We start from the raw sequence: 26819 nt of genomic DNA on the forward strand, positions 1-26819 counted from the left end.
TAGTTACTGACAACGGTGGAAAAGAGATCAGCCCCATTGTTACTAGATCCTTCGCTGACCCGCATGAATCTGTTGTCTTGCAGAAATGGAGCAGTGTGAGCAATCCACTCTTCCTCCCGCTGATCCCACCACAGTCACAAGGGTTCACCGCCATCGTCCTTACCTACGACCGAGTGGAGAGCCTCTTCCGGGTCATCACTGAGGTGTCCAAGGTGCCCAGTCTATCCAAGCTGCTAGTTGTCTGGAATAACCAGAATAAAAATCCTCCAGAAGGTAAGAAGAGTGGGAAAATGGTATGGTCTGGAAAGGCCTGGTTTGGGTGTTAGTGAAACTCTCAGCCGGACCGGTTTTGGATGGCCAAATTATTTGTGTCCTTAGATTTAAATGAGTTGTCTTGCTTTGTCAACAATGGTGCCATTTCTGAGGCAGCATGACCCCAATTTTCTCAGTCGTCTCACTCTTGTTCTAGGGTGGCCCATTTAACTCCAAGCCCAGGGCATGCACTCCAGCCACAAGTGTTTGAGAGCGTAGGAGTCAGAGGGGTCAAAGGCCAGCAGCCTTGGGAAAACAGAGCTCAGCTTCCCTCAGCCATCTCAGCTGATTTGTTTACATGAAAACTCAGTTTAAAAGGCATTAGTTTTCTCCTTCCTTATCTGGGCTCTGATACTGCACTTTTCTTCAAAAAAAAAAAAAAAAAAAAAAAAAAGGATGGCTTCACTTTCAGTCGGGAAAGTCAGCAGAGCATGCCCTCTTCAGGCTTCGAATCAGTTCCTTAAAGTGAGCACTCATTAAGTTCCCATTGGTTCCTCCTTAATCGCTTTGTCCCTTTGCCTTGGCCACCCCGGTAAGCTGCTGGCTGGCGCGGGCAGCCCGGGTTGCGGACTGTTTGATTAATTGGATTTATTTTTCATTCAGGACGCATAGAGTATGTTCCACCTGCATTTCGTTTCTCATTCAGGCTGTCTATTACTGATCCTAATCCCAGGCACTTCAAAGCTCCTGCCCTTTATAGCCTATTAAAGCCAGGAAGTTTCTGATGGATTAGAGCAAGGAATGAGTTTGAAGTTTGTAATGTGCACCACTATCACCGATAAGGTCTAGTTTATTGCCTGACAGTAGTATCTGCTCTTTTTATGGCTATTCCCTTTTAATTGGTAATACTGAAGTCAGGATAGTCAACCTTGGAAACTACCAGTAGTAGATCTCTAGTTTAGACTGGACGAAGAACATTTTCTGTCTGTTAGGCAAATCAGAATCTGCCCCAAGAAAATTCTTTAGTTTCTCCTGAGACATTTAAGAAATCTTCCTTAGTGGGATTTTTGTTCTCTGCTAGAATCATATGCTTTCTGTCTATTTAGGGAGCCCTAGCTTAACTAAACAAAATGGCTACTTTATTTTTTTTAATTTTATTATTTATTTATTTATTTATTTATTTATTTATTTATTTATGTTAGTCACCAAAATGGTTACTTTAAAGGAAGGTCCTGTTTTACTGTCCAGAGAGCAGTGGTTTTTCTTATTAACTATCTTTTTATGCCAAGTTTGTTTTCCTCCCAACATCTAGTTTTCTGGATTTTTGTTCATTTGTTTCATTTATTCGACTCTCAAAAAAGGAGAAGGAAAGGGGTAGGAGGAAAATAAGGAACAGGGGAGAAGGAAGAACTGGACAGGAAGGAAGGGAAAGGCAGAAATAAATAGGAGCTGTGCGGGGAGGGCCACGGAAAGGGCCACGGTCAGTGTCTTGCCCATAGGGAAGTGGATTGGACTGTTCGGCGCTGCTTGTTAGTGTCTCACTTACAAAGGATGAATCACGCTTTGAGAAGGAAGGCCGTGTCCCTCCTGGGCTCTGGATTAGCCCACCGCGGTGTGCTGCGTTCACACTCACGCGTTTATTCTCGTGCACACAGGGAGCCCGCAGCACCCCACCCGCCCAGATAGGCACAGCTAAATGCAAAAGAGGCCTCTCCTCCCTTCGGAACCCTGGCTCGCCACTTTGGGCTTCAGGGGAATGATTTATTGTGAATTCGAGTCACTCCTTTTGGGCAGGTCTCCTCGCAGACGGTGAGAAGGGAGGAATCGCTTTCTGCCGTCTTGGCCAAAGTGCGGACACTGGGGTGACAGGAAGCACGGGCGGGAACCTGGGTTTTGGAGCTGGGTGTTCAGTTTTAATTTTTGGTAGACCCTGGTAAAATGTAGCGGTTGATTTTATTACCAGGAGCTTAGTTTATTTTTGAACTGTTTTGGCTCTGGGGAGAAAAGCGAGCCCTCAACTGACGAGGCCCTTTTTGACACGTTTAGAGACTGAAGCAGCTTTTTTTTCTAGCAGTGGGTTTTAGGTCTCTGCTCGGGCTCTGGCATTGTGGTTGTTTGGGGAGAGCATGAACCATGTTTAATCTTCTGTGGGGTGTTTGTTCAGTTGGTAAATGGGGCTGTCAGCTCTGGCCCTCATGCCAGCTAAGCCATCTGAATCTGTACGTATGGCATTAGTAGCATATATAGTTTTAAAAAAGTAAGTCCAAGGCTTTGAAATATTAGAGGCAAAAGTGATGTTTTTCACTTTCTCTACATTTACTAAAATAAATATTGTGGTGAACATGTCTGCTGCTGGGAGGGTTAATGCAGGCAGAAATTCCCCCTCCCCCCCCCGCCTTTTTTTTCACTCTCCAACCAAATACTTTTTTCTTTTTGGTTACATTTAAGTCTAAATTACTGGGTTTGAAGTTTAAGTAAATACTTAGACTAGGCAATAGAAATTTCCAGTGAGCTTTCGTCACATCGGTTTTGAGCCCTGTCAGAAAAAAAAAGGCAAGCCACTGCCTTCCTCCTCCCCAACTCTTCAGTTTCCAAACTTGATGGATATAGAAGTTGTTTGGCTTGGCCCCCGGCCTCCCTGTGAAGGAAGCTATTACATTGTACATTTCAGATAGGTTTAACTCAGCCTTCTGTTTTAGCTGATTTCAGTGTTAAATTTGAATTGACCTCAGGAGCTCCCTAACTTCCGATTGTGACTTTGATAGCTGCTAGCAGGCAGGATGGGATGGGCCGAGTATGTCAGGATGGTCACCCCAGAGGAGGTAACAGAGAAGTAGAAGCCACAGCCACCTCGCTTTTGAGCCGAATTCAGGGGCTGTGGGGGATGAAGGTCATGTGGACCCTCTGTACACCAAGCAGCCTGAGCGTTCCTGACGTGAGCTCAAGGTTTGTGTGGAGATAATGTGACCATTTATTTTATTGCTCTGTGGTCGTGTTTGTGACAGTGATTGCCGGGATGGGCTTGGGGTCATCTTCAGTCAACCTGATCATTTTATAGTACCTTTGCCAAGTTGGAGGGAAAATTCTCTTTGCTCACATCTTTCTTGGCATCCAACATGGAGAAAACTGTTAATCAAGACACATTTTTAAAAAATCCTTAACACAAGGAGCTCTTTTTCTCCTTCAAGCTAGACTAAAGTTCCTGACTGTGAAGTTATCAGGTCACCTGGCTCAGCTGTTTGTTTTTCATAAATTCAGCAATGTGTTTAAAAAACCCCTGTTTTTCAGACTACTTTGTGTGAATGGAAGGTGACATTTTTATTTTGCCAGCCACAGATTCACAGGATGAGACATAAGGTACAAGGCCATGCTGTTACTTTGAATTCACTTAGAATTTAGAAGGAAAAGGAAAAAAGAGACCCCATTTGGCCTCAGTAATGGAATTAGAGCCTGACGGTCTCTAGCTATGAACTGTGTCCTTCTGCAGCCTAAGGGGCCACCTCACAATGTTCTGTCTACACCTCTTCAGGCTGTCAGGAGAGAAGTGAGGTCCATGAGACTTTATGAGAACCCATTTATGAAGATGAAAATGGTACGATGTTTTTATAGCCATGTATTATATGCCTTTTAAATCCCAGGAATAGGAACTGTGCTAAGTGCTTTAAATGTATTATCTCATCCTTCTGATAAACCCGGAAGCTGTTCTTATTCCCATTTTACACAAATGAAACTCAGCTTAGTTGTGTAATTTGCCCATATCAGAAAACTGCAAGTGGCAGAGCCAGAAATGCACACGGGCCTCTCTGGATCCAGAGCTCATGCCCCTTGCACTCAGGCCCCTTGTATCCACTCAGGTTACCGTTTAGTGGAGGAAAATCATCGTGCTTTGTCTCTTCTCTGATTCAGGATGGTATAGAAGAACTAGGTCCTTGTCAGGGACTCAAAGAGAGACAGAAAGATAAATCTGTTCTTTTGAAAATACTAACGGAAAGGGCAAAAAAAGTTCTTTTATTCTCACTTATATTTTTCTTTCCCACATCATGCTTCTGTCCTAATTTTTTAAACATTCAACGTCCCATATCAGAATTACCTGCTTTGGGGCAGGGAGTAATTATAATGCTTATTTTTTATTTCTGGCCCCCACAGAAGGAACGCTGAAGCCTGAGAGAATGGCAGTTCCCTTTCTTGGAGGCCTATTTTATTTGAAAATGTGAAAACAAAAAACTGGGAGTTCTCTTTAGAGGCCTGTCTTATGGTGACGATGGTGCAGAGACAGCTGACCGTTGAGGTGGAAGCTGCTTTTGCCCTGGCTGACTTTGGCTACCCAGGCCTAACTCAGAACAGGGAAGGGCAATCCCATGTCCCTCTTCACCTCATGTCATCCTCCTTGGCCTTCATCATTCCCTAAAACTTCTCCATCAAAGACTTTACAGGGCAAGGGCAAGTTAGTTCTCTGTGGATATTGATTGTCTCAAGTAATTCTTTGGATATATAGGTAACGAATGTGGAAAGCCGTCTGCGCATGGAACATGCTGTACCCACTCGCCAAGTGAGAGTGCAGATCCCCTCCAGGGTAGAGGGATGTCCATACTTAACTGAAGCGGCTAGCCCGTTTTCTGTACGTATTGCAAAAAGAGGATCCATTTGTTACTCCATGAGATTAACATGGAAAAGGTTCCATGTTCTTTTGTTTCATTTGTGTGTTCCATTGTCTCCATTCTGGAGGGTTATTGGTAGGGATCCTGTTGATCTTAAAGTGGATATGGAAGGTACAAGCCGGGGGCACGCCCCTGGATCGTCAGAGTAATGTGCCAGATCTAACATGTCCCACTTTGCCACCCTTACACCTAAGGTTCGGAGGAAGTCCTTTGATTCTGTAAATAGACACAAACGCTCAAAGGAAGGCCCTGCTAACATTTAGTGGATGTCTCCCATGTGCCAGGTGCTGTGCTAAGTGCATTCATGTTCCTCCTCAGTCAGCCGTGGGAAGATGGTGTTATTATTCTGTCTTCATAGTTGAAGAAACAGGTTGAAAGTGGTTGACTTGTTCAAGATCCCATGGCTAGACTATGGACTCTGGGAAACAAACTGAGGGTTTTAGAAGGGAGGGGGGTGGGGGGATGGGCTAGCCCAGTGATGGGTATTAAGGAGGGCACGTATTGCATGGAGCACTGGGTGTTATATGCAAACAATGAAACATGGAACACTACATCAAAAACTAATGATGTACTGTATGGTGACTAACATATCAAAATAAAAAAAATAAATTAAAAAAAGATCCTATGGCTTGTAAGGAGTACACCTGGGATTCAAAGCTCTTCCCAAAGACTGTTCTTTCTGTGATATATGACGGCCTCATGAAAGCCCGGACCTCAGAGGCATCTGAGGTCTCTCATATGATGTCAAGTAGAAATCTGACCTAAGTTAGTACATTTTAGGTAAAAGCACACATTGTATTGCTAAAGGCATTTTATCATTTCGTTTTATATCAGTTTTTCCATCAGAGGGTTCTTTTTAAAATTTTATTTATTTATTTTTAAAGATTTATTTGTGTGAGAGAGAGAGAGAGCGTGTGCGCATGAGCAGGGATGAGGGGCAGAAGGAGAGGGGGAGAGAGAATCCTCAAGAAGACTCCCCACGGAGCCCAGAGCAAAAGGTGGGGCTTGATCCCATGACCCTGAGATATGACCTGAGCCAAAATCAAGAGTCGGACACTCAACAGACTGAGCCACTCAGGCGCCCCACTTTTGTTATTTTAACTTATCTCTATACCCAAGGTGGGGCTCAAACTCATGACCCTGACATCAAGAGTTGCATGCTCCTCTGACTGAGCCAGCCAGGCACTCCTCCCTCAGAAGATTCTTACCTATTTTGAGTCTAAATTAGTTGCCCTGTAACTTTTACCCAGCCATTGGTCATGGTTCTAACTTTAGAGGTCATAGAGAATAATTCCCCTTTCATCTGATAGCCCTCCTGGTATCCTGTATATTAGTCAAGGCCTAGGTAGGAGACAGAAACCATACAGTAACTTGAACAGGAAAAGTTTAATATAAAGAATGATTAACTAATAACAGGTGATTGGTGACTAAGGGGTAAGAACTGTAAAGATAGCAGGAAATAAATTTGGGAGAGTCCCTTCCCCAGCTAGCTCTGAGATTCAGACCTTGTTGGACAGCGCGCAACTATAGCCCACTGCACGGTGAGGTTCGCTGAGGGGCCACAGGCCAAGTCTGGCAAACGAGACACCCCCTTCCCCTTCAGTACCCGCAGAATTCAACAGGAAGTGACCCGGCGTGCGTTCTTGAACTTGCTGGGAAACTGAGGGCTTCGATGGAGTTCCCTGGGAACCCCCCCATGGGGAGAACCTCAGCTGAGTTGCTCTTGGCGGTGTCTGCAGAACCTGTCACAAAGTTCCCCCCAGGGGTGCCACTTAAAAACTTGCTGGAGAGAAGTGCCCCTGCCTGCCCATCAAGTACTGAGGAAGCAACAAGTTAAAAAGGCACGCCCCAGGAAGAAAAGCCCCCTTCCTTCCGAAGCATCCCTCCAGCACCCTCTACTGACGAAGCCCAACATCAAGCTGGTTGGCAGACGGCAGATGTTTACAGGATCTAGTTCCAGTGTGAGAAACAGGACAGTGAAGGGTGACATTGAAGCTGAGAGGCAGTACACGGACAACTGGCACAGTTAGTCTCTGTAAACATTCTGTAGAAATCCTGGATTCAAGTGCCTGTACTGACCTTGTGCCTCTTCCCAAACTCTTTTCCAGCTTATTGGAACTTTCCCCATCTTATGATACCCAAATCTGAACACAAAGCCTTTCAAAGTGCAGTCCAGGGACCCCTGGACAGCCGTGAGAACCTTCCAGGGGGTCTGTAAGGTTGACATTATTTTCCTAGTAATACCAAGTCACCTCCATTCACCACTCTTTATTCTTTCACAAGCGGACAGTTTTCCAGAGGCTACATGACATGGGATAACATCACTCTAATGGCTAGTGGGATGTGCGCTTGTGTATTTTTTGTTTTAAAATTTCCTCAGTTTTAATTTCTCATACAAATTGTGTGTGTGTGTGTGTGTGTGTGTGTGTGTGTGTCCCACAGAAATCTTCTTTGGGGTTCTCAACAATTTTTAAGAGCATATAGGAATCCTGACACCAAAAAGTTTGAGAACCGGTGGTCTAGTGGGTGGAGCTGTAACCTCTTGCAGTTTAGATATTATGGTTCATGTTTCATAAGGATCTGGACAGATTTATGCCAAGGGCTTTATTTATCTGGAAGAGGGAGTGGGAAGCCAACAAGAATAAGGATGATTGTTGGAGAACTGTTGAGCTCATCGTTTTGTCCCAGATCTAGAGAAGCATGAGGTTTTCATACTGCGGTAGATGGTACATGTTTTGTTTGGCCTTTGATGCTAAACGGACTTAGATTCAATCACTTGCCTTATCATTTAGTAGCTCTGTACGCCCCGCCAAATTACGTGATCTCTCTGAGCCTCGTAACGACTACTTTGTAAAGAATTTCTGCCGCGGGGTTGTCAGGAGGATTGGACAACCCTGCATCTGCGAATGTGTGGCATATGCTGGTTGTTTAGTAAAGGTGTCCCCCCTCCCCTGCTTATTCTTAGACGACAGTGAGAGGGACGTGCTGACACCCCATAGATAACGTGGGACGCAGGTCTTCACTCTCTCAAGTCCTATGCCCGTCCATTTATTCCAAAGCTGTTTATTGATTCTGTGCTTCTGAGCCAGGAATGAAACTATAATAACTACTGTTACTGATTAAAAGGCAGAGGCCTCAGGGATCATTTCTTTGGTGTTCAGTTCAGTCCTTTTTCCCAAATATGCTTCTGTTGAAGTTGACTGCTCTTTTAGGCTCTGTGCTTATTTAAGACTGAATGTCTTCCTTAATTACAGGGCCTCTACTTATAGGCTCCTTCCAGGACCCTGCTAGCGTCCCAACAATGTGTCCCATGGATATGCCGTACAATATACAGAAGGAAGATATTTCGTCTGCGGGCAGTGCAGACAGCCTTTTCCCTTCTGACTCTCCCTCGCCACACTTCTCTTCAGTATGGTGACTTTGGAGCGGCCACAGGCATTTGGGGCTTCAGGACTCACGCAAACTAGATCTTTCCACAATTACACAATGGGCTTTTTGGAAGCAGTCTGATATCTAGCTTTCCTTTTGTCATTTGACGAATGTTGTGTGAAGAACAAAGTACCCTCTGTAAGAACCCTGAGGTCTATGGACAAGGGTACTGTACCAAAGAGGTACTAATTTCATGCTGTGCTAAATGCAACATTTTAAAATAAGGAACCTGCGGTTGAATTGCTTCAATCATTTCAAAGTAGAATGGGGAAAAATGTAAGGCAAGTCATGGGTTGGTGTTTCTTCAGTATACTAGAAAATCCCACATAATTGGACCTAGAAACTTGATATTTACTCTGTAAATTGTTCATGATGAGAAACCAAACCCAGTGAATCAGAGGGAAGGGGCTGTCGAGGGGATAACGTGCTAAGTTAAGAAACCTCCATCGTTCAGGGAAACCATTTTTGTGGGTGGATTTGAGCAGCATCGGTATCTGCTTGCGATTGCGTGGTGGAGGCTGGCACACTGGGCCGGGCATCTAGAACACGTGCTTTGTATTGGCCAGCAGAGCAGAGACATGTCTTGAGCTGGGGTGTACCTCACTGAGGGTAGTTTGGGGAGGTGGCAGAGTTCTGGTATTAAACCGTGGGCCTGAGAATGAGACCGTGCGAACTCCCTCCCTCCTGTTGTGATCCTGGGCAAGTCCTTTTGGCTTCTCTGTCTCCCTCAGTTGCAAGTTGAAGCCATTTGTGCATTCTGGTTAGGGCAGCATTGAGAATTAGAAGTGTTGCAAGGACTTGGAGAGGATAGAAATACTTAAAGTTTTTGTAACCATGCATTTGTAAGAACTCTCCCTTGAACAGTTGTACGTATACATTTAAAGAGAACCACGGAACTAAGTTCCATCTCACTTGTGATGTGATGCTTTTACTGCGTTATCTCCTCACAAAAGTTAGAAGAGTAATACATGCCTGTTCTCCTGCCTGCCCCCCCCCAGATTCTCTCTGGCCCAAAATCCGGGTTCCACTAAAAGTTGTGAGGACTGCTGAAAACAAGCTAAGTAACCGTTTCTTCCCATACGACGAAATCGAAACGGAGGCCGTCCTGGCCATCGACGACGATATCATCATGCTGACCTCCGACGAGCTGCAGTTTGGTTATGAGGTATGGAGGTTTCGAACGGTCTGTTTACACGTTTGATATTTCTTGCCTAGTGTTGCTTGTCTTTCCTGATGAAGAGTATTCTATTTCATTCTCTAAAGTCATAATTTCTAAATCCCAGTAGAGTCTAAAAGCGACGCATAGGAGCGTGGGTTATGAAGCTGTTCTTTGAACTTTGGGGAAACCCTATTCCGGAATGACAGCTGTGTCCTCCACTAGTTTTGGGAACTCCCAAGGAGAGTCCCAGGGGATATTTTCAAAAGAGCATCTACAGCATGTAACGAGCACTTAATTGATGTCTCCTTGAAGAGCACGTCCCTGACTCACGCAGCTGGGCACAGCAACAATAAAAATGTCAGTAAGCGAAGAAGCTGGCGACACTGACAAACAGAAAGCAGACCCTGTTGATGGCTTTCTTTCTGAGGTTTAAGTGGGAAGGTTGGCTGCCTGTCTTTAGGGAGAAACATTCTCTATCACCGTTCGTTCAGAGCAGCTGATGGATTAGGCTGGGTTCAAGGGTTAAGTATGGAGACCAGTAAAGGTCTCCCCAGGGGAAAGTGCCAGAGCTGCAGCCTGGTGAAAAGCAATAGGAATTGATGAGTTCTGTCAGGGAGGATGTGCGGGAGATGCATGATGGCGACAGGCAGAGGCCTGCAGCTGCAGGGGTGTACCCGTGGCACCGGACCCCGAGCGAAACAGAGTATGCATCAATTAGCCGCAGCCGGCGCAGGGAAAGTGGTGAAATCCGTCCCCGACACTCGTCCTGCCCGTGAGAGAGAGGCAGCCATCTTCTCTAGTTGACTCAGTTTGCTGAATTTGAGGCTCTAAGAAATCATGAAATTGTATTATATGAAGCCATTTGATACTCAGATTTTATTAAATGAGTACGTATTGTGTATTCTATATTTATTATAGAAATTTATTTTCTGGGGCGCCTTGGTGGTACGGTTGGTTGAGTGTCCAACTCTTGGTTTTGGCTCAGGTCATGATCTCAGGGTCGTGGAATCGAGCCCTGCATTGGGCTCCATGCTCAGCAGGTAGCCTGCTAGAGATTCTTCCTGCTCCCTTTGCCCCTCCCCTGGCTCTCTCTCTCAAATAAATGAATAAATCTTAGGAAAAAAAAGAGAGAGAGAGAGAGAGAGAGAGAGAGAAAGAGAAATTTATTTTCTAACCCTTAAACTAAAAGTGGATTTTAAGGGGAAGAAATAGGAATCCCCCTAACCGTCACCACCAGCAAAAATTAAAAGCTCAAGTTTTCCTGTTTTGTTTTGTTTTGTTTGCTTTTTTATGTAGCTCCCTTTGAGTGGGAAAGAAATTGTTGTGAGCTAGGCTGATGTGCGACACACTTGGTCAGCGTAGTTACTGGCCAGCGAAAGGCGTGAGAGTGGCTGATAAAGTATATATCATCTTTTGGAGCTTATTCTCATTCACAGAGATGTCTTTTATATGACCACGTCTAGGGTATTGAATGATGGTTAGCGCGGTATCATTACCATTTTTTAAAAAAAGCAGATTACCTACTTGTTTCTCTAGCCAACTCATGGCAAAAAGACTAGTGTTTTCTGCCAGTGTTTTCTCTCTTTGTTGCATAGAGTGGCTTCAGACTATACTTATGTGTTTATTTTTGTGGTAAAAGGGAAGTGGAAAAAGAGAACGTTCGGAACAATATAGCCAAGATGCACAGAGTGCTCCCTCTTCAGTGTTTTCAGTTGGGCTAAATGAAGTCTAGTAAAAGAAGGGTAGACTAATGAATGTATTCCTTTCGACCTTGAGTTGAAACCTTGAGATCTCACGTATATTGAAACCTGGGATTTCTTTCAATCTTGAGTTTGTTGCAAGCCTCTTCCCCTCTTTCCTCTGATGCCCTGTGTTTGATTCCACGTCACCTTAAAGGAAGTAACTGCATATCAAAGGAGTGGCGGGCAGGAAAAAGCCTCATCTCCATTAATCGGAATCCTCTCAAGATGCCGTAGAGGGAAAACTTTCATAACTACCCTCCATATTCCAGTGAATGTTCTGGGTATTTACAGACATTACTTATGCTCTTTTCCCAAACCTGCAAGATGGTTGTTGTTTTCTCATTCTCTACTAAGAGGAAGCAAGGCTAGATAACTTGCCTACAGTCACACAGCTAGTGAGTGGAAGAGTTGGCATGTAGGTCCCAGTGTGTCTACACCATACTGTCTGCCCGGGGGGTTTTACCCTGTCAGAGACCACAGGTTCATAAAACTCGCACTAAGAGCCATGAGCATACCCGTTGTCTCTCATGGAATTATCTTCACGTTAAAGATAACAAACAGGTTTCTCAGGCATCCCTACTGTTGGTGCTTTAGGGTAATTTTGTAAAAGTTATTTCTTGCATAGTAATTAATATAACGGAGAAAGTTAGGAAAGCCCTGGGCCCAAATTTCTGCTCTTTGACTGACCAGTTAATGACCAAGGACAAGTTATTTAATCTTTCTCGATGTTAGTTTATATGAAATGGCAGTAATGATACTGACTTCAGTAGGTTACCATATACATTGGGAAGTTCCCCAGTGCCTCCCACATGGCAGGAAAGCGCTCCGGAGTGGTGTGGTGGGCAGTGTGCGCTGCGCTTCGCAAGACACCCAGGCAGCTGCTGCTGCAATGGCAGCTACCGCGACCAGTCTCGTGATTCCCCTCGTGATTCTGCCCGGTTCATGAGAAAGGTGGTTTGTTGTTTCCATTCTTCACAGGGGACATTTCTGTTCTAGAGAGGATGCCCACTTTTGTGTTGAGTCAGAAGACAGAAGATAATGGTGTTCCCGAATCCTATTTTTTATGCCAAAGCCTGGGATTATTTCATGCGGGAATTGGGAGCAGGCTTGACTGATTAAGTGAATAAATAAATCTGCTAACAAAACTCAGTGTGCTAGGGAAGTTATGCTGGGCTGTAGAGCTACTTTGTTGTGTTTAGCACAGTGTGTGAGAATTCTGTCTTGTTTCTGCTATTCATCCTTCAGCGTCCTACCCAAGTGTTGCTATCTCAAAGAAGCTTTCAGAGAGTCGCCAGACTAGGTTAGGTTCGGAGCACTCTGTTCCTCTTTGTAAGCACATAATTAATTGTGAAGTATATTGTTTAGTGTCTGCTTTTCTTCTAGAGTGTAAGCCTGCAAGGGCAGGAAGCCTGGCTGTGTTGTTCATTGCTATATCCTCTATGCCTAACCCAGTTCATTCCTTTCAGTGATTACTCAGTAATAGTTGATGAATAAATCTTTGTTACCAGCATGCATGTGAAAGATAGGAAACAAGTTTTTCTGGCCTGCCTGCCTGTCTGTTTTCCCATAATCTATAATCTGGATCTAGCCATTTTAGAAAACAGTTTAGAGTTTGAAATGTTAAGCATACATTTACCATGTGACCCCACCATTCTTTTCATAGAGATTTGCCCTAGAGAAATAAGAGCATATGTATAATTCTTGTACACCAATATTCATAGCAATTTTTTATTTATAGTAGCTAGAAACTGGAGGAAAAACACCCAGTGTCTATCAAATTTGAATGAATAATCCTGGTGTATCTGTACAATAGAATACTATGCGGTAATAAATTTGAATGAGCTATGGAGACATACAGCAACATTGATGTATTTAAAAATAATTATACTGAGTGAATGAAGCAAGATGAAAACATATTTTATGATTCCACTTACCTAAAATTCTAGAAAATGCAAGCTAATGTTTAGTGATTGAAAGCTCAGTGGTTGCCTGGCATAGGAGTGGGGAGGGTCAAGCTGTGAAGGGCAAGAGGGAAGAATAACAAAGGAACAAAAAAACTTCAAGAGGAGATGGATATATTCATTTTCTTAACTGGGATGATGATTTTACTGGTGTATACAGACGTCAAAATATATAAAAGTATGCATTCTAAGTAGATTCAGTTTATTGTATGTCAACTATATTTCCAAAAAGCTATAAAGAATTATCTTCATGCAAAAGCATAAAAAATGAAATGCTTGAAAAATGGAATGAAATGCGTGCCAGATATGTTCAGTGAAAACCACAAAATGTTGCTGAGAGAAATTGGAGAGCAACTGCATAAATGGAAAGATGTATCGTATGGATCCATCCAAAGACTTAACTATTACTAAGGTGTGAGTGCTCCCCATAGTCTTCTATAGATTCAAAGCAATCCCACTCAAAATCCCATAAGGCTTTTTTTTTTTTTATTGAAATTGATGAGCTTGTTCTAAAATTGAATTGGAAACACAGTGGGCCTGAAAAAAAGCCAAAGCAATTTAGGAAAAGCAGAGCAAAGTTTCAGGAATCCCTTATTTTAAGAATTACTATAAAGCTACAGTAATCAAGACACTGTGGTATTGTTGTCAACTTAGACATATGCATCAATGAGACAGAATAAAGAGTCCAGAAATAGAACACACATGTACAGCCAATTAATTTTCAACAAAGGACCCAAGTCTGTTCAGTAGAAATGGGGCAGTCTTTCTAAGTGGTGGTGGAACAATGTGATGATAAATCCTTATGTCAAAAAAAAATCATGACCCTCACCTCACACTGTATATAAAAATTTAACTAGTCCTAAGAACTAAAATTATAAAACTTCTTGAAGAAAACAGAGGAAATCGTACTGTGTCTAGGCTAAGCAGTGATACTTAAATAGGAGACAAGTAGATGACTTATAAACGAAACCAAAATGGATACGTTGGACTTCTTCAAAATTAACACTTGAAAAGACACTTCTAAGAAAATAAAAAGGCAAGTCATTTTTGGGAAAAATATCTTCAGAACATACATGTGATAAAGAACTTGTATCTAGGGTGCCTGCGTGGCTCAGTTGGTTGTCTGGCTGTTAGTTTTGGCTCAGGTCATGATCTCGGGGTCCTGGGATCGAGCCCCATATTGGGCTTCATGCTCTGTGGGGAATCTGCTTGAGATTCTCTCCCTCTACCCCTCCCCCCACTCTCTCTCTTTCAAATGAGTAAATAAATCTTAAAAAAAAAAGAAAAGAACTTGTATCCAAAATATATAAAGAACTCTCACAACTCAGTAAGAAGAAAACAAATCAATTAAAAAATGGGCAAAAATTTGAGCAGTTACTTCACAAAAGAAGATATATAGATGTAAACTGACATATGAAAAAATTCTTCACATCATAGTTATTAGGGCAATTCTAGAATAAAAGCACAAAAGTTACCAGGACATACCCACTAGAATGACTAAATAAAATTTAAAAGACTGACAGTGCCACGTGTTGATAAGGCTGTGGAGCAACTAGAATTCTCATATGTTATTGGTAAAAATGTGAACTGGTACAACTAATTTGGAAAACAGTTTGGCAGTTTCTCATGAAGTTAAACATTTACTTTTCATATGACACAGCTTCCAAAAGAAGTAAAAACATACGTCTTTACACAAAGACTTGTACTCATTATTCATAGGCTTATTCATAAAATCCAGAACTGTATATATCAGCTTGCAAATGGAGGAATAAATTGTGGAATACCTGTACAATGGAATACTACTCAGCAAGAAAAAGAAATGAACTACTGTATATGGAGCAACATGGAAAAATCCAAAATTGTTATGCTAAGTGAATGAAGACAGATGAAAAAGAGTACTTCTTGTGTGTGTCCATGTATATGAAATTCTAGAGTAGGAAAACCGTATTGACAGTTTGGGATTGACAACAAAAGGATAGAAAGGAGCTTCTCAGACAGTGGAAATGTTCTATCCTATGATTGTGATAGTAGTTTTATGACTATATACACTTGTCAAAACACACTTAAAATTGGTGATTTTATTGTAAATAAAGTACCTTTGAAAGCTGATAAAAATTGTGGGATTTATAGCATTATTTGCTGTAATTTATAGCATTAAATGCTTGTATTAGGAAAGAAGGAAGGTCATGTAAAGTTCCCTTTTAAGGACTTAGAAAAAGAAGAGTAAATTAAACCCAAAGGAAATAGAAGGAAAGAACAAAGATAAGTGTTAATAAAGTCAGTGAAGTAGAAAATAAACCAACAGAGAAAATTAACAGATCCAAAAATTGACCTTTAGGAAAGATTAACAAAATTGATAAACCCCTTGCCAGAACACTCAAAGAGAACATAAATTATCATTGTCAGGAATGAAAAGGAATTAAGGATTGTTATTATAGATCCTACAGACATTAAAAGAATACTGAGAGAATATTATGAAAATTTATATGAGAGAATTCTTTGACAATTACAACTTAACTTAAAATTAAATAGAATGTATATAATTTTCTATTAAAAAACTGAGGTTATCAAAATCTTCCTACAAAGAAAGCTTCAGGCCCAGATGGTTTTACTGGTGATTTCTTGAGAATAAAGTGATAGTTTTAGCTTGGAAAGAAAGTTAGAGATAATCTAGCTTGCTCACTTTTACTTACGGGTAAGACCTGTCCATAAGCCCTATGAAGCCCAAAAGTGACACCCAGTTAGCAGGTGGCACTAATAGGGCTTAAACTCATTTTAGTGGTATTTTCACTGTACCATGTCACCTATAAAAATTTCATTATACAACTGAACTTAGAAAGAAAACCATAAAAAAAATAATAAAAAATAATAAAATAAAAAAGAAAAAGAAAACCAATTATATAGAATTATAAAAATCATTATATAACTCTTCTTATTTTTGGCTGTGTACCAGTCAAACACCTGGACATTTTCTTTGTTATTCTAATATTCATAAACAAGAATCTGTATCACTCAGAAAAACAGAATCCATATGAGTCATTTTGATAGAATGCATTTAATACATGAAATTTTCTAATACAAGGTATCAGAGAGCTTGAGAGAGCACAAGGGAACATTGAAAATGTAAAGGGATGGTAACTCCTGGACTCGAGGAACAAAGGAAAGGAGGGAAGTGGTTGGGGTCATTAGAACCTACACGCTTAGAAGAGAGTCCTTCCTCTTCCCCAGTGCTGAGCCTTAGAGCTTTGTAGAGGGCCACTGGTTGGTTTCTGCTCGTAGTTCTGAGGGTCCAGATGAGACCGGTTCTGGAATGCTGGAAGAACCTAGACTCACCTCCTGTTGGGGGGAAATGCCACACTGCTGGGAAAAGCAGGCAAGCTGGGAAGTAATTCTGCTCGTTTCTCCAGTTTTCCAGTCTCTCTCTAGTGCCCCCTATTGACAGAACCTGGCAAAAGTGAGATATTTGCAGTCTCAGCCTCAGCATCACAAAACAAAATTTAGGAGGAGTTGGGGCTCTAGGACAACAGCTTAATCACTAGCACAGCCTACCCACCTGTGCTTACTCAGTGTCCATACACACCTTCTACACGTGTTTGAACTTCTTCACAGCAATAACAACCTTATTCTTCCACTAAGAAAATGTAACTGCCCTTCACACATAGAAAGACCTCACATTCTCTCCCCCAAAAAGGAGACACAAAGTCCCGATAGTCATATCCATCTCTGGGTAATTATTAATTCCTTCTTTAATGTAGTTGCAAGTCTACTTGAGTATTCTGTAACTTAGTGAATGAATGGCAAACTTCCAATTCTGGATGAGATTGAATAAGCACATTTTACCCTATTCCTGGAAAAAGAAGTCAGGCTGGCGAGGGACCTCAGGACTTGAGGGATGACCCAGCAATGAGTTTCCGTGGCTCCTTCCCTTCCTCTCTTCTCTCCCGCTCTCCCTCCTTACCATCCTCCTGTATAACCCCAGCCTCAGTGCCAGAGAAGGCCATAACATAGGCACAGATAGAAACTAACAGAAAACAACAAGAAAAACCCACTTTCTCTTGCCAGAGGACTGGGAAGAGGGCAGCCCTGTGATGGAGCCCTTTTGACTGTATCCACTCTGTGCCATGCAGCTGCCATGAAAGAAGCCATTCCTAGCCCCGCCAAGTAGATGCTGTGACGGTGGAGGTTGTCACGCAGAGCCCTGTTGGCCATCCTCACCCTACCCGCACAGGAGCAGAGACTTTCCCTGCTCCCCTCTCCACTGTCTATGCCCTGTACTCAGTGAGCGTCAGCAAAGAGGGTGTGTACCATCCCCAGCCTGCAGCAAGCCACAGAGAGCAAGAAAGCGGCACCTCATCCCTTCCCAGCCAGACAGTGGAGGGACGATTAAGGAAAGGAGGAAGCTGAGAAAGGGATCTTTAAATGTGTGTGTGAAGTCCTGGGGGTCACTCCCGTCTCTCCTTTCAAAGCAGCCCATGGATGAAACTGACTAGAATCAACACAGCAAAAGCTTCGAGAAATAAAGAACAGTGGTGTAGAATACCAACCAGGTTTCAAAAACTAGCCTCTGGGTAGCACACAACATGGGCAGACCAGCAGAGCACTATCAAGTCTTCAGAAACTGAATTGTTATTCAGTCCATAGCCCCCAAAGGTGGGTCAGGACATACATCCTGAACGTAAACTCCCTGCTCAAATAGGGCAATTTAAAAGGAACAGAGTCTCGTAGTAATATTCAAAATGTTCAAGATACAATCGGAAATTACTCCTCATACCAACAATCAGGAAAATCACAATTTTTATGAGAAAAAACAACAGATGCCAACACCAAGATGTCACAGATGTTGGAATTATTTGACAAGGATTTTAAAACCACGATCCTGAAAGATCCTCTAATAAGTAATCAATGAGCACCGTGGAAACAGATGGAAAATAGAAAGTCTCAGCAAAGAAGCGGATATAAAGGACAACCAGCTGGAAATTTCAGAACTGAAAATTACAGAAACCGAAATTTAAAACTTACTGATGGGCTCAGTAGGTGAATGAGATAACAGGAAAGAATTCGTGAACTAGAGGGTAAATCGGTAGGAATTATCCAAGCCAAACAACAGAGAGAAAGTAGATTGAAAAAAAAAATGAACAGAGTCTCAGGAACATGTGGGACAAGCACAAAAGATACATTTGTGTCATTAGAGTCCCAGGAGGAGAAGTGAAAGAACGTGGTGCTGAAAAATATTTGAAGAAATAATGGCTAAAAACTTCCCAGAATTTGGCAAAGGACATAAAATTCACAGATTCAAGAAACTAAAGAAACCACAGAACTCCGAAGAGTAAGCTGTATACATTTATATACATTGTGTAAACTGAAGAAGTTGTGGCAGTAATTCATATATCATATAGTAATTGAAAAAGGAGACAAATAAATTGGTACACACACCCACACCCGCACACACACACACAACACACTTGCGGGCACACAGGGAAAGGAGAAGATAACAACCTCACTGCTGCATCTCTGTGCCTGTGGCTTGGTCCTGAGACCAGAGTTGATGTAATTTATACTTTCCTCTTGCCCCGCCCACTCTGCGTTCCCTTTGTTCTCCGCCAGCACTCTAGCACAGACCCAGTCACTCTCTCATGGCTCCAGCACTATTCAGACTTCCCGTTTCTTCTTGTGTTCATTTGGAGAACTTGTGTTTTTCAGGGAATCTCTTCATTTGATTTGAACTGTCAAATGTATTGCTATAAATTCGTCAGGATACTATCTTACTGTTGTTTCAAGTCTGGAGGATCTGGAATGATGGTCTCTTTTTCTCTCCTGGTATGGGTCATTTTGTTTTCTCTGTGTGTCTTGGTCAGTCCTGTTAGAGGTATAGCAGTGCCATGATCTTTGCAAAGAATCAGCTTGTGATCTTGTTGATTTTTCCTTATTGTCTATTTGTTTGGCCTTTCATGAACTTTCCTTGACTAGTCTTCCTCTGCGTTCATGAGTTTGAGTTGCTGTTATTTTCCTAGTCTTTCAACTTGATAGTTTAGATCATTGATCTCAATGTTTATTTTTCCAACATGTGCATTTAAAGCTGTAAATTTCTTGGTAATTACTGCTTTAGGTGTATTCGCAATCTTGATTTGTCGTATTTTTATTACCCTTAAGTTTAAAATATTTTCTAATTTCCATTGAAGATACTATTCTTTGACCCATAGTTATATAAAAGTATATTGCTTACTTTTGCCAGTTTTTAAAGCTATCTTTTTTTTATTTTTTTTTTAAAAGATTTTATTTATTTATTTGACAGAGAGACAGCCAGCGAGAGAGGGAACACAAGCAGGGGGAGTGGGAGAGGAAGAAGGCAGGCTCCCAGCAGAGGAGCCAGATGTGGGGCTCGATCCCATAACGCCGGGATCACGCCCTGAGCCGAAGGCAGACGCTTAACCGCTGTGTCACCCAGGCACCCCTAAAGCTATCCTTTTTTAAAATTGATTTCTGATTTGATTCTACTCTGGTCAGATACTCCATATGGCTTCATTGTGTTGAAATTTACTGGGACTCTATGGTCCAGTGAAAGGTCTGTTTTGATAAATGTTCTGCGTGCACCCTGTGTGCACCTAAAAAGAGTTTACGTTCTGCAGTTGTAGATTTAATGATCTCAGAGGTCATCTAGGTAAGAATAGTTATCTTGGAACTTTTAATTTAATTAAAATTTTTTAAAATTTTTATTTAAATTCCAGTTAGATAACACACAGCGTAGTATTATTTTCAGGTGTATAATATAGTCAGTCATTCCACACTTCCATAAATACCCAGCACTCCTTAATCCCCATCAGCTATTTCCACCATCCCCCTACCCACCTCCCCTCTGGTCACCACCAGTTTGTTCTCTATAGTTAAACTTTTAATTTGAATATAATCAAAATATGCCCCTGCTTGTTCTTCTCCAAAATAGACATCTCCATTTCTTGTTATTTTTCCCTGCATGGCCTTTATCCTTTCTGTAGTGAATTCATTATCCTCCTTTACATTAAAAAAATAGTTTATTTAATATGTGAGAATCAAAGGTAAACCATGCAACAGACCTTTCTTACTGTGGCTCCAAAGAATTTTTTGGGAAATCTGGAGAGACAGAAGCATCTCCCCATTTGGGAATTTTTCAGAAAGAGGGAGCCAGCAGTCTTTCCAGTATCTAGAGTGGTTTTACTAGTGCTGGGTAGTGAGGCGGAAGAATAGACCAGATGACTTCCTGAAATCCCTTTGGGTGTAATGAGTCTGAGGGATACCAAGTACAGGCAGACCGGTACGGTGTGGGTCCATGTGCAGAAGTGTCAAACTTCCATACGTATAAAGTGGCAAACTCCTTCACGTCCCTGTGAAACACGGCGAGATTGCGTATGCGAGGGTGCAGGGAGGTGATGGGCGATAGCCCATCAGGAATCGAAAGGAGAACACAGCAGTCACTTTAATAGAGGACAGCCGGAGCAGAGAGGATGGTGAGCCCGGACCTGTTCTGGTCATGGTTCTGCGGATGAGTCTTCTGGGGCCTGACAGAGTTCCAGCATGGTTTTCACAAACATGAGGGCATGTTAAGGCAGTGCTTTTGTTAGAGGGGTGGAAGCATCTATGTCCAGAGACCATTTTAAAGGGATGGGCTCCAGGGCGTGCTTAAGGAACCTAGAGCAGAGACCAAAGGGAGCTCACAGACTGCACGCTCCCTGAGTTAAGAGAGGGAAGCGTGCGGCTCCTGTGTGAGGTAAGAGAGAGCGGACTCGAGAACCCCTTTCCAGACGGTGGTTTACTAGAGCGCAGCTAGGTAACGTTAGCCGTCTCTCCCGAGGCCCGTAGACTGGCTGAGAGCACTGGGATCGCTGTGGACCTGGTGACCGTTCCCCACTGGAAGGCTGCGTAACAGAAACACGGTGTCAGAATGCGAAGGGACCTCAGAGGTCATCCTGTCCCTTGACGCTTTATTGCTTAGGAAACCGTGGTGCAGGGAGGCACAGTTACTTCTTTAAAGTGTGAAGTGGACGGTGGCTGTCCCCCTGAAGGTAGACCACAGCGAGTACCTGGGGAGGAAAGGCCAGGCCACGTAGGAGAGACCATTTTCCTTCCAGTGGCTGCGATTTGAGCCCACAGACATTTGGATTCGAGACCTAATACTGGGGATCATTATTTATTTAATTGGAAGAAAACACAGGGGTCATTTGCCTGTTTATGTGGGTCATGCTCCCTGTTGGAATTCCGGCAGAGAGTTGGGGAAATGTTACATGCCCTCTCCAGCCCTGAAACCAGGAGCCGAAGAATGCTCTTCTCTGGCCCTGCGTGTTTCTGACTTGTTTGACAAGCTCTAGTGAGCTACCAGATGTGGAAATTCTTTTCAGCCTGGGATAATTTATTTATCTGTTTATGTATTTTACCAGGAAAGTATCTATTGAGTTCTTGATACTCATTTGCAAGGAACTCCTGGGGGAGCAGTAGCAGTGTATAGTGTTACTTGAGTGTTTGATTTTTTTTTTTTTTTAAGTCTGTCTGCTTTTACTTCAGACCTAAAGAGCTGGGAAATAAAATGCAACTTGTTCCTCCTCCCCTCCCCCGCCTTTAAGAGAGTTTAAAACATGTGGCAGAAAATGAGCCAGGCGGACTTGGCTGAGTGTATGAACCCGTGAATTTATTTTTCCTTTCATACTTTGATCCTCATTTCCAACCATAAAAATTATTAGTAGCACTTAAGTGTTGAACATTTTTCACCTGAGAGATGTGGAACGCTCCTGGCTAATAATACTGGTTATAAAGTCAGAACTTCATGTGGGGATGGGAGTTGGCTTAGAGTGACTGTGTTCGATACACGAAACACTGATGCCTTCCTTTTACTGCCTGGGTTATCCTGTGGGTGGTAGAGGCTGGTTGAACCTCTTGGGTGCTAATAAATTATGAGAATTTATATTATTTTGTTCACAACTCCCTTAGGGAATGGTGAGTATATACTTTCAGCGAATCATGGCAAGACAGCAAAATCGTATAGAATGGCCCACTTTTTATCTGGAGAACATAAAACCATTTCCGAGTGGGTTCTCCTGGTATAGGAAGAACCAAGAGGAAAGGTCCCAACAGGAGAATGAGCTCGGTAGTCACATGGGGCGGTGGGAAGGGGATTGAGGAGGGCGGAAGTTGGGTTTGGGTTAACGATGGAAACTAGGTTGGTCAGGCAATACAGGGCCAGCTGAAAAGCTTACTATTACAGGTTTGTACAAAGGTGTCTGGTCCAAGTGAATTCAAAACAACAGACACAGAAGACAGGGAAAGCCAGGTAGATGGAGGTGAAAGGTCTATAGACCTCATATTCAAATGGATTAAAGAACCAAAGAGAAGGAAAAGATAAGTCTTACCCATAGTTCATATTTAATTTGTGATGAGGGAGCTTGGGTAATTGGAGAATTCCAGAGTTAGTAACATTTAGAGATACCTATATACTTATCCAGGGAGAGCAGAGAGATGATGTATTCTGTGATTCTTAGTAAACTACCCCACCTTTTCTCTCCTCGCTAGAGGAGCCAAGAGGTGAAAACAGCCTACCATAGAATAGACTTCACAATCACCTCTTCTAAAAGCTAGCAGAAAACTTAAAAAAAAAAAAAAAAAAAAAGACTCTCTCTGTCCTGTTTGCTTCTCGAGACCAGCCTTCTGCCGGTGAAAGTGCCACAGGGGCTGGGTCTGGGGAACAAATGAGTGTAAAACAAGTGTCAGACTGGGTCTAAAGATGGATTCTCGCAGACTTGTGGTTTGATCCTTCTGATAGGAAATTAACTGCTTTCCTCCCTAGCTGTAAGCCAGGTCCTGCATCTGAAGATGTGCTCAGGTTTGTTGGGAGTCCAGGAGGCTGTCTTCAGAGAAGATTTTCTTGATGGCACATGGAACCACCTATCTCATCCTGCCGTGGGCTCTAGGTTCATCCAGGGCACCAAGAAACTCTGTTCTGACATAGCCAAGACTAATAAAAAGGGAGCATCCCTAAAGGAGGGCTCAAAATTCGAGGGACATCCCTGTAGTAGGTGGATAATCTGATTATTGGAGGTGTCTCAGCCTTCAGAAAGAACCAGTACCAGAGATTTCCATTCTTTGACCTCTTGGCTGAGTCAGATCACTGAGAGAGTCCAGCATTTCTTTCTCTTCTCTGAATGATGGATGGTCCGCGTGGCCCCCAGCACTGGGATTCACAGTGAGCTGGGCCCATTTTTGGCATGCGCAAAGTCAAACCTTGCCAGGGCTGATCTGGGTCAGCATTTGTGCTGGGTCTGCCGCTAAAGCTTTACAGTGTTCCTAGAGCCATTTTGCCAAAGCGGAGCTTTTGAGAATTATACATTTCTTAGGACTTGTGGTGTGTCCTTCTCATTGAATATCTGGAGAAGTAGGTGGCTGGAAGCTCTTTGAACCTTGTGTATTTTATAGCTGAGTGAGCCTGGCTGTAAAATCCATGCACTATTGAATATTGAAAAAGACATCTGTCTCTCTTTCTTTCCATTTTTCAATTTTCTTATGGACCCAAAGAATGGCCATCATAGAAACTGTTGTCTTCAGAAGAGGCGTGGGCCAGACGGCTCAGTTCAGTGAGTGTCCCTGCCCAGAAGGTATAGGCAGAGCCTCGCTCAGAGGAGACCCGTGGAGGACTGTGGGCAGAGGTGAGCGGCTCTTCTTGAGAGAGTTCTCTCCCTGGGGTGTTGCTCATCGCCGCGGGCTCCCTGTGCTCAGCTGGAGGAGCACCGAGGAACGTGTCCCGTCTGTCCTATCCCCAGCTGGCACTGATTTACGCCCGGGGCCCCCGGGAGCCGCGGAGGCCGCGCCTGTGGGCCACCCGCCACCGCAGGAGCTGAAAGAGGACCCGAAGCCGCGGCCAGGAGCCCACAGAGGTGCTGAGAGGAGCCGCACTGCAGTTTGACCTCTCAGAGCTTTTCTAAAGCACCCAGTCCCCGCTGGAGAGTAAGTCAAACAAATATTAAGGGAAGGAAATCGAATATGTATGCTGAACATTGAAGCAACATCTGAGCGTTTAAGAAAGGGCCCAGTTGGGAATTACAGTAGAGTGACACTTTTTTCTTCCCCACTGAGCAAATTAAAATGACAAGCTCAGAATTTATTTTCCTAGCCATTAATGAAACCTCAGATGCTCCCTGTCCCAACGAGGGAGCGGGCTTCCAGCAGGCACATCTTACCACCGAGCGTGGCTCCTTGGCGCACACGTAGCCCACGTAAGTCAGGTGAGTGGGGTTCAGTATGGTTTCCACAAGCACTTATTCTGTGCCAGGCAGTGCTGGTGCTCTCCCGCCCTTTCTACTCCCGGCCCTGGGTGCTCCCCACTGTGCCCCAGCATCTGTCCTGTCTGCAGCCAGGTCCGGCCCACCTGGCTTTGTGGCTCCGTGCTTCAAGCACTAATGCTTATAATGTGGGATAGTTATTTTAAAGAGGTGTTGGTACACTTGATGGTTTAAAGAATGCATACTTTCCCTCGCCACATTCAAACGGAGATAGCTGCAAAGATATTCTAACCTGAAAGGATCCATATGTTTGAGGGTTATTGTTCCAAAAGCTGCCTGTTGTCTCCTTGGGATTGATTACAGGCTTTGGCTGCTCCAGGAATTCAGAGCCTTAGAATTCGGCGTAGGATTCGGGGATATGGGGAATTTGTCTTGCATGGGCTGCTTATCTGTCTTGATTTTGATAGAGTTGCTTCAAGGAGGTGTGTGGGCAGGACTTGGCCTAAGGCCAGGGGAAATGAAAGCCGCGGGGCCGTCCAGGGCTGTGAACGGCTCCGGCAGCTCTCAGGGGGACAGCATCTGTAGCTTTCCAGAGAACATTCTATGCTGCTCCCCAACGTGAAACTGCATCCTTCACTGCCAGTTGTAAACGGCGTTTGCAAGTTCATGGATTTGAGATGGTGGTTGTTGATGGCTACAGTGTTAAAGAGCAGTTGCCCGTTTGGGAAGAATAAGAAGAAAGCCTAAACGGTCAGAGTCGTCCACTGACTTTAGAACTGTCGTGACTGGGAACAAGGAGTCTTTAGAAAGCAAGATGGACCAGTTGGTGTCATGTTTACAGCTCCCCCTCCTAGGTCCTGTTTACTGCTTGGTGCTTGAAAATTGGTGCCTGGGGTTCCTGTTAATCACGACTGTAGTATGTTTGCTACTATCTCTTGACTGGTTTAGATCAGGAGTTGGCAACCTTAATTTCTAGGTTCCCAACCAGCCTTTGAGTTGGATTGAAGATCTGAGGGTTGCGGCGGAGGTCCTGCTCTCATGTTGACACTCTGCTCGTTTCCTACAGCCGGGCTACTAATTACACCCATGGCCTAGACCTCTGGGGCTGGATGGAAAAGCCCCCCTGACTCAGGGCAGTCCGTTCAAGCAGGATTGTGTCTGCCCTGTGGACTCCTCTGTGCCTAGTGCTTGACACAGAGTGGATGCTCGGAAAATATTTATTGACTGAATGAGTGAACTTAATGTGTTTGGACATTGAATTTTCTTACATGTAATTTCTGTGAGTAAAATTATAAGGAGTTGTTCAAAGTTAAATGATTCCGTATTCTGTATTCAGTGAGGGAATCCAAGTAGAGGTCATCTACTTGCTGGCCTGCCAAACACACATGGAAGGGTAATTTTGTACTAATTACTTACCTGGTTGGGGGCAGTGGGAATCTCAACCCTCACTTTGTAATTTAACTCTGTTCTCTTAAAATGAAATCCATAAAGCTTTCCTCTTATCCTTGCTTTCCTACCCCCAACCCAGAAGTAATCTTACCATCCTCTTAACTCTTTTTTGTGCTTTTTCAATAGCATCCTTCCTTGCTTTCTTTCATCTCTAACTTTTTATGCATATGACATTAGCTTTTCTAAATGGTAAGCTCCTCAGTAACAAGATATATGCTTTATTTTTGTATAAATTTTGAAGTGTAAGACAGTCCCTAAAAATTACACTGAGTGAGGGGCGCTGGGTAGTGTCCAAATCTTGACTTCGGCCCAGGTCATGACCTCAAGGTTGTGAGATCCAGCCCATCAGACTCTGCCTGAGTCTGCTTGAGATTCTCTGTCTCCCTCTGTCCTTCCCACCGTGTGTGCTTGTGCACAATCTCTCAAAATAGTTAATTTAAAAAATTAGGCTGAGTGAAAAAAGCCAATCCCCAAAGGTTACATCCTATGTGATTCCATTTATATAGGCTTCTTGAAATTACAGAATTACAGAAATGGAGAATGCGTTAGTGGTTGCCAGTGGATGGAGGGGAGGGTTCTCTAAAAGATCAGCAGGAGGGAGCCTTGGGGTGACGGGAATGCTCTGTATCTTAACTGTGTCAGTGTCAGCCTCATGTTGTGATGTCACGCTCTGGTTTTGCAATATGTTGCCATTGGGGGATACTGCATGAAGAGTACGCAGGATCTCTGTTCATTTATTTCTTTTTTTTTTTTTTAAAGATTTTATTTATTTATGTGACAGAGAGACAGTCAGTGAGAGAGGGAACACAAGCAGGGGGAGTGGGAGAGGAAGAAGCAGGCCCATAGCGGAGGAGCCTGATGTGGGACTCGATCCCGGTACGCCGGGATCACGCCCGCAGACGCTTTAACGACTGCGCTACCCAGGCGCCCCT

The 26819-nt window shown here is 43.3% G+C and overlaps 1 protein-coding gene across 1 annotated transcript in view; it reads left to right on the plus strand.

The window, feature by feature from the left end:
* Positions 1-26819, plus strand: part of EXT2 (exostosin glycosyltransferase 2) — a 127067-nt gene that overhangs the window by 81316 nt on the left and 18932 nt on the right. The window contains exons 8-9 of the mRNA XM_045808771.2: positions 84-273; positions 9338-9504. Of these exons, the coding sequence (XP_045664727.2) occupies positions 84-273; positions 9338-9504 (357 nt within the window). The remainder of the gene's footprint in view (positions 1-83; positions 274-9337; positions 9505-26819) is intronic.

Source organism: Ursus americanus, chromosome 24 (assembly GCF_024610735.1).
Source record: "Ursus americanus isolate L20-20 chromosome 24, mUrsAme1.1.p, whole genome shotgun sequence".
In the NCBI taxonomy this organism is placed as follows: Eukaryota; Metazoa; Chordata; class Mammalia; order Carnivora; family Ursidae; genus Ursus; species Ursus americanus.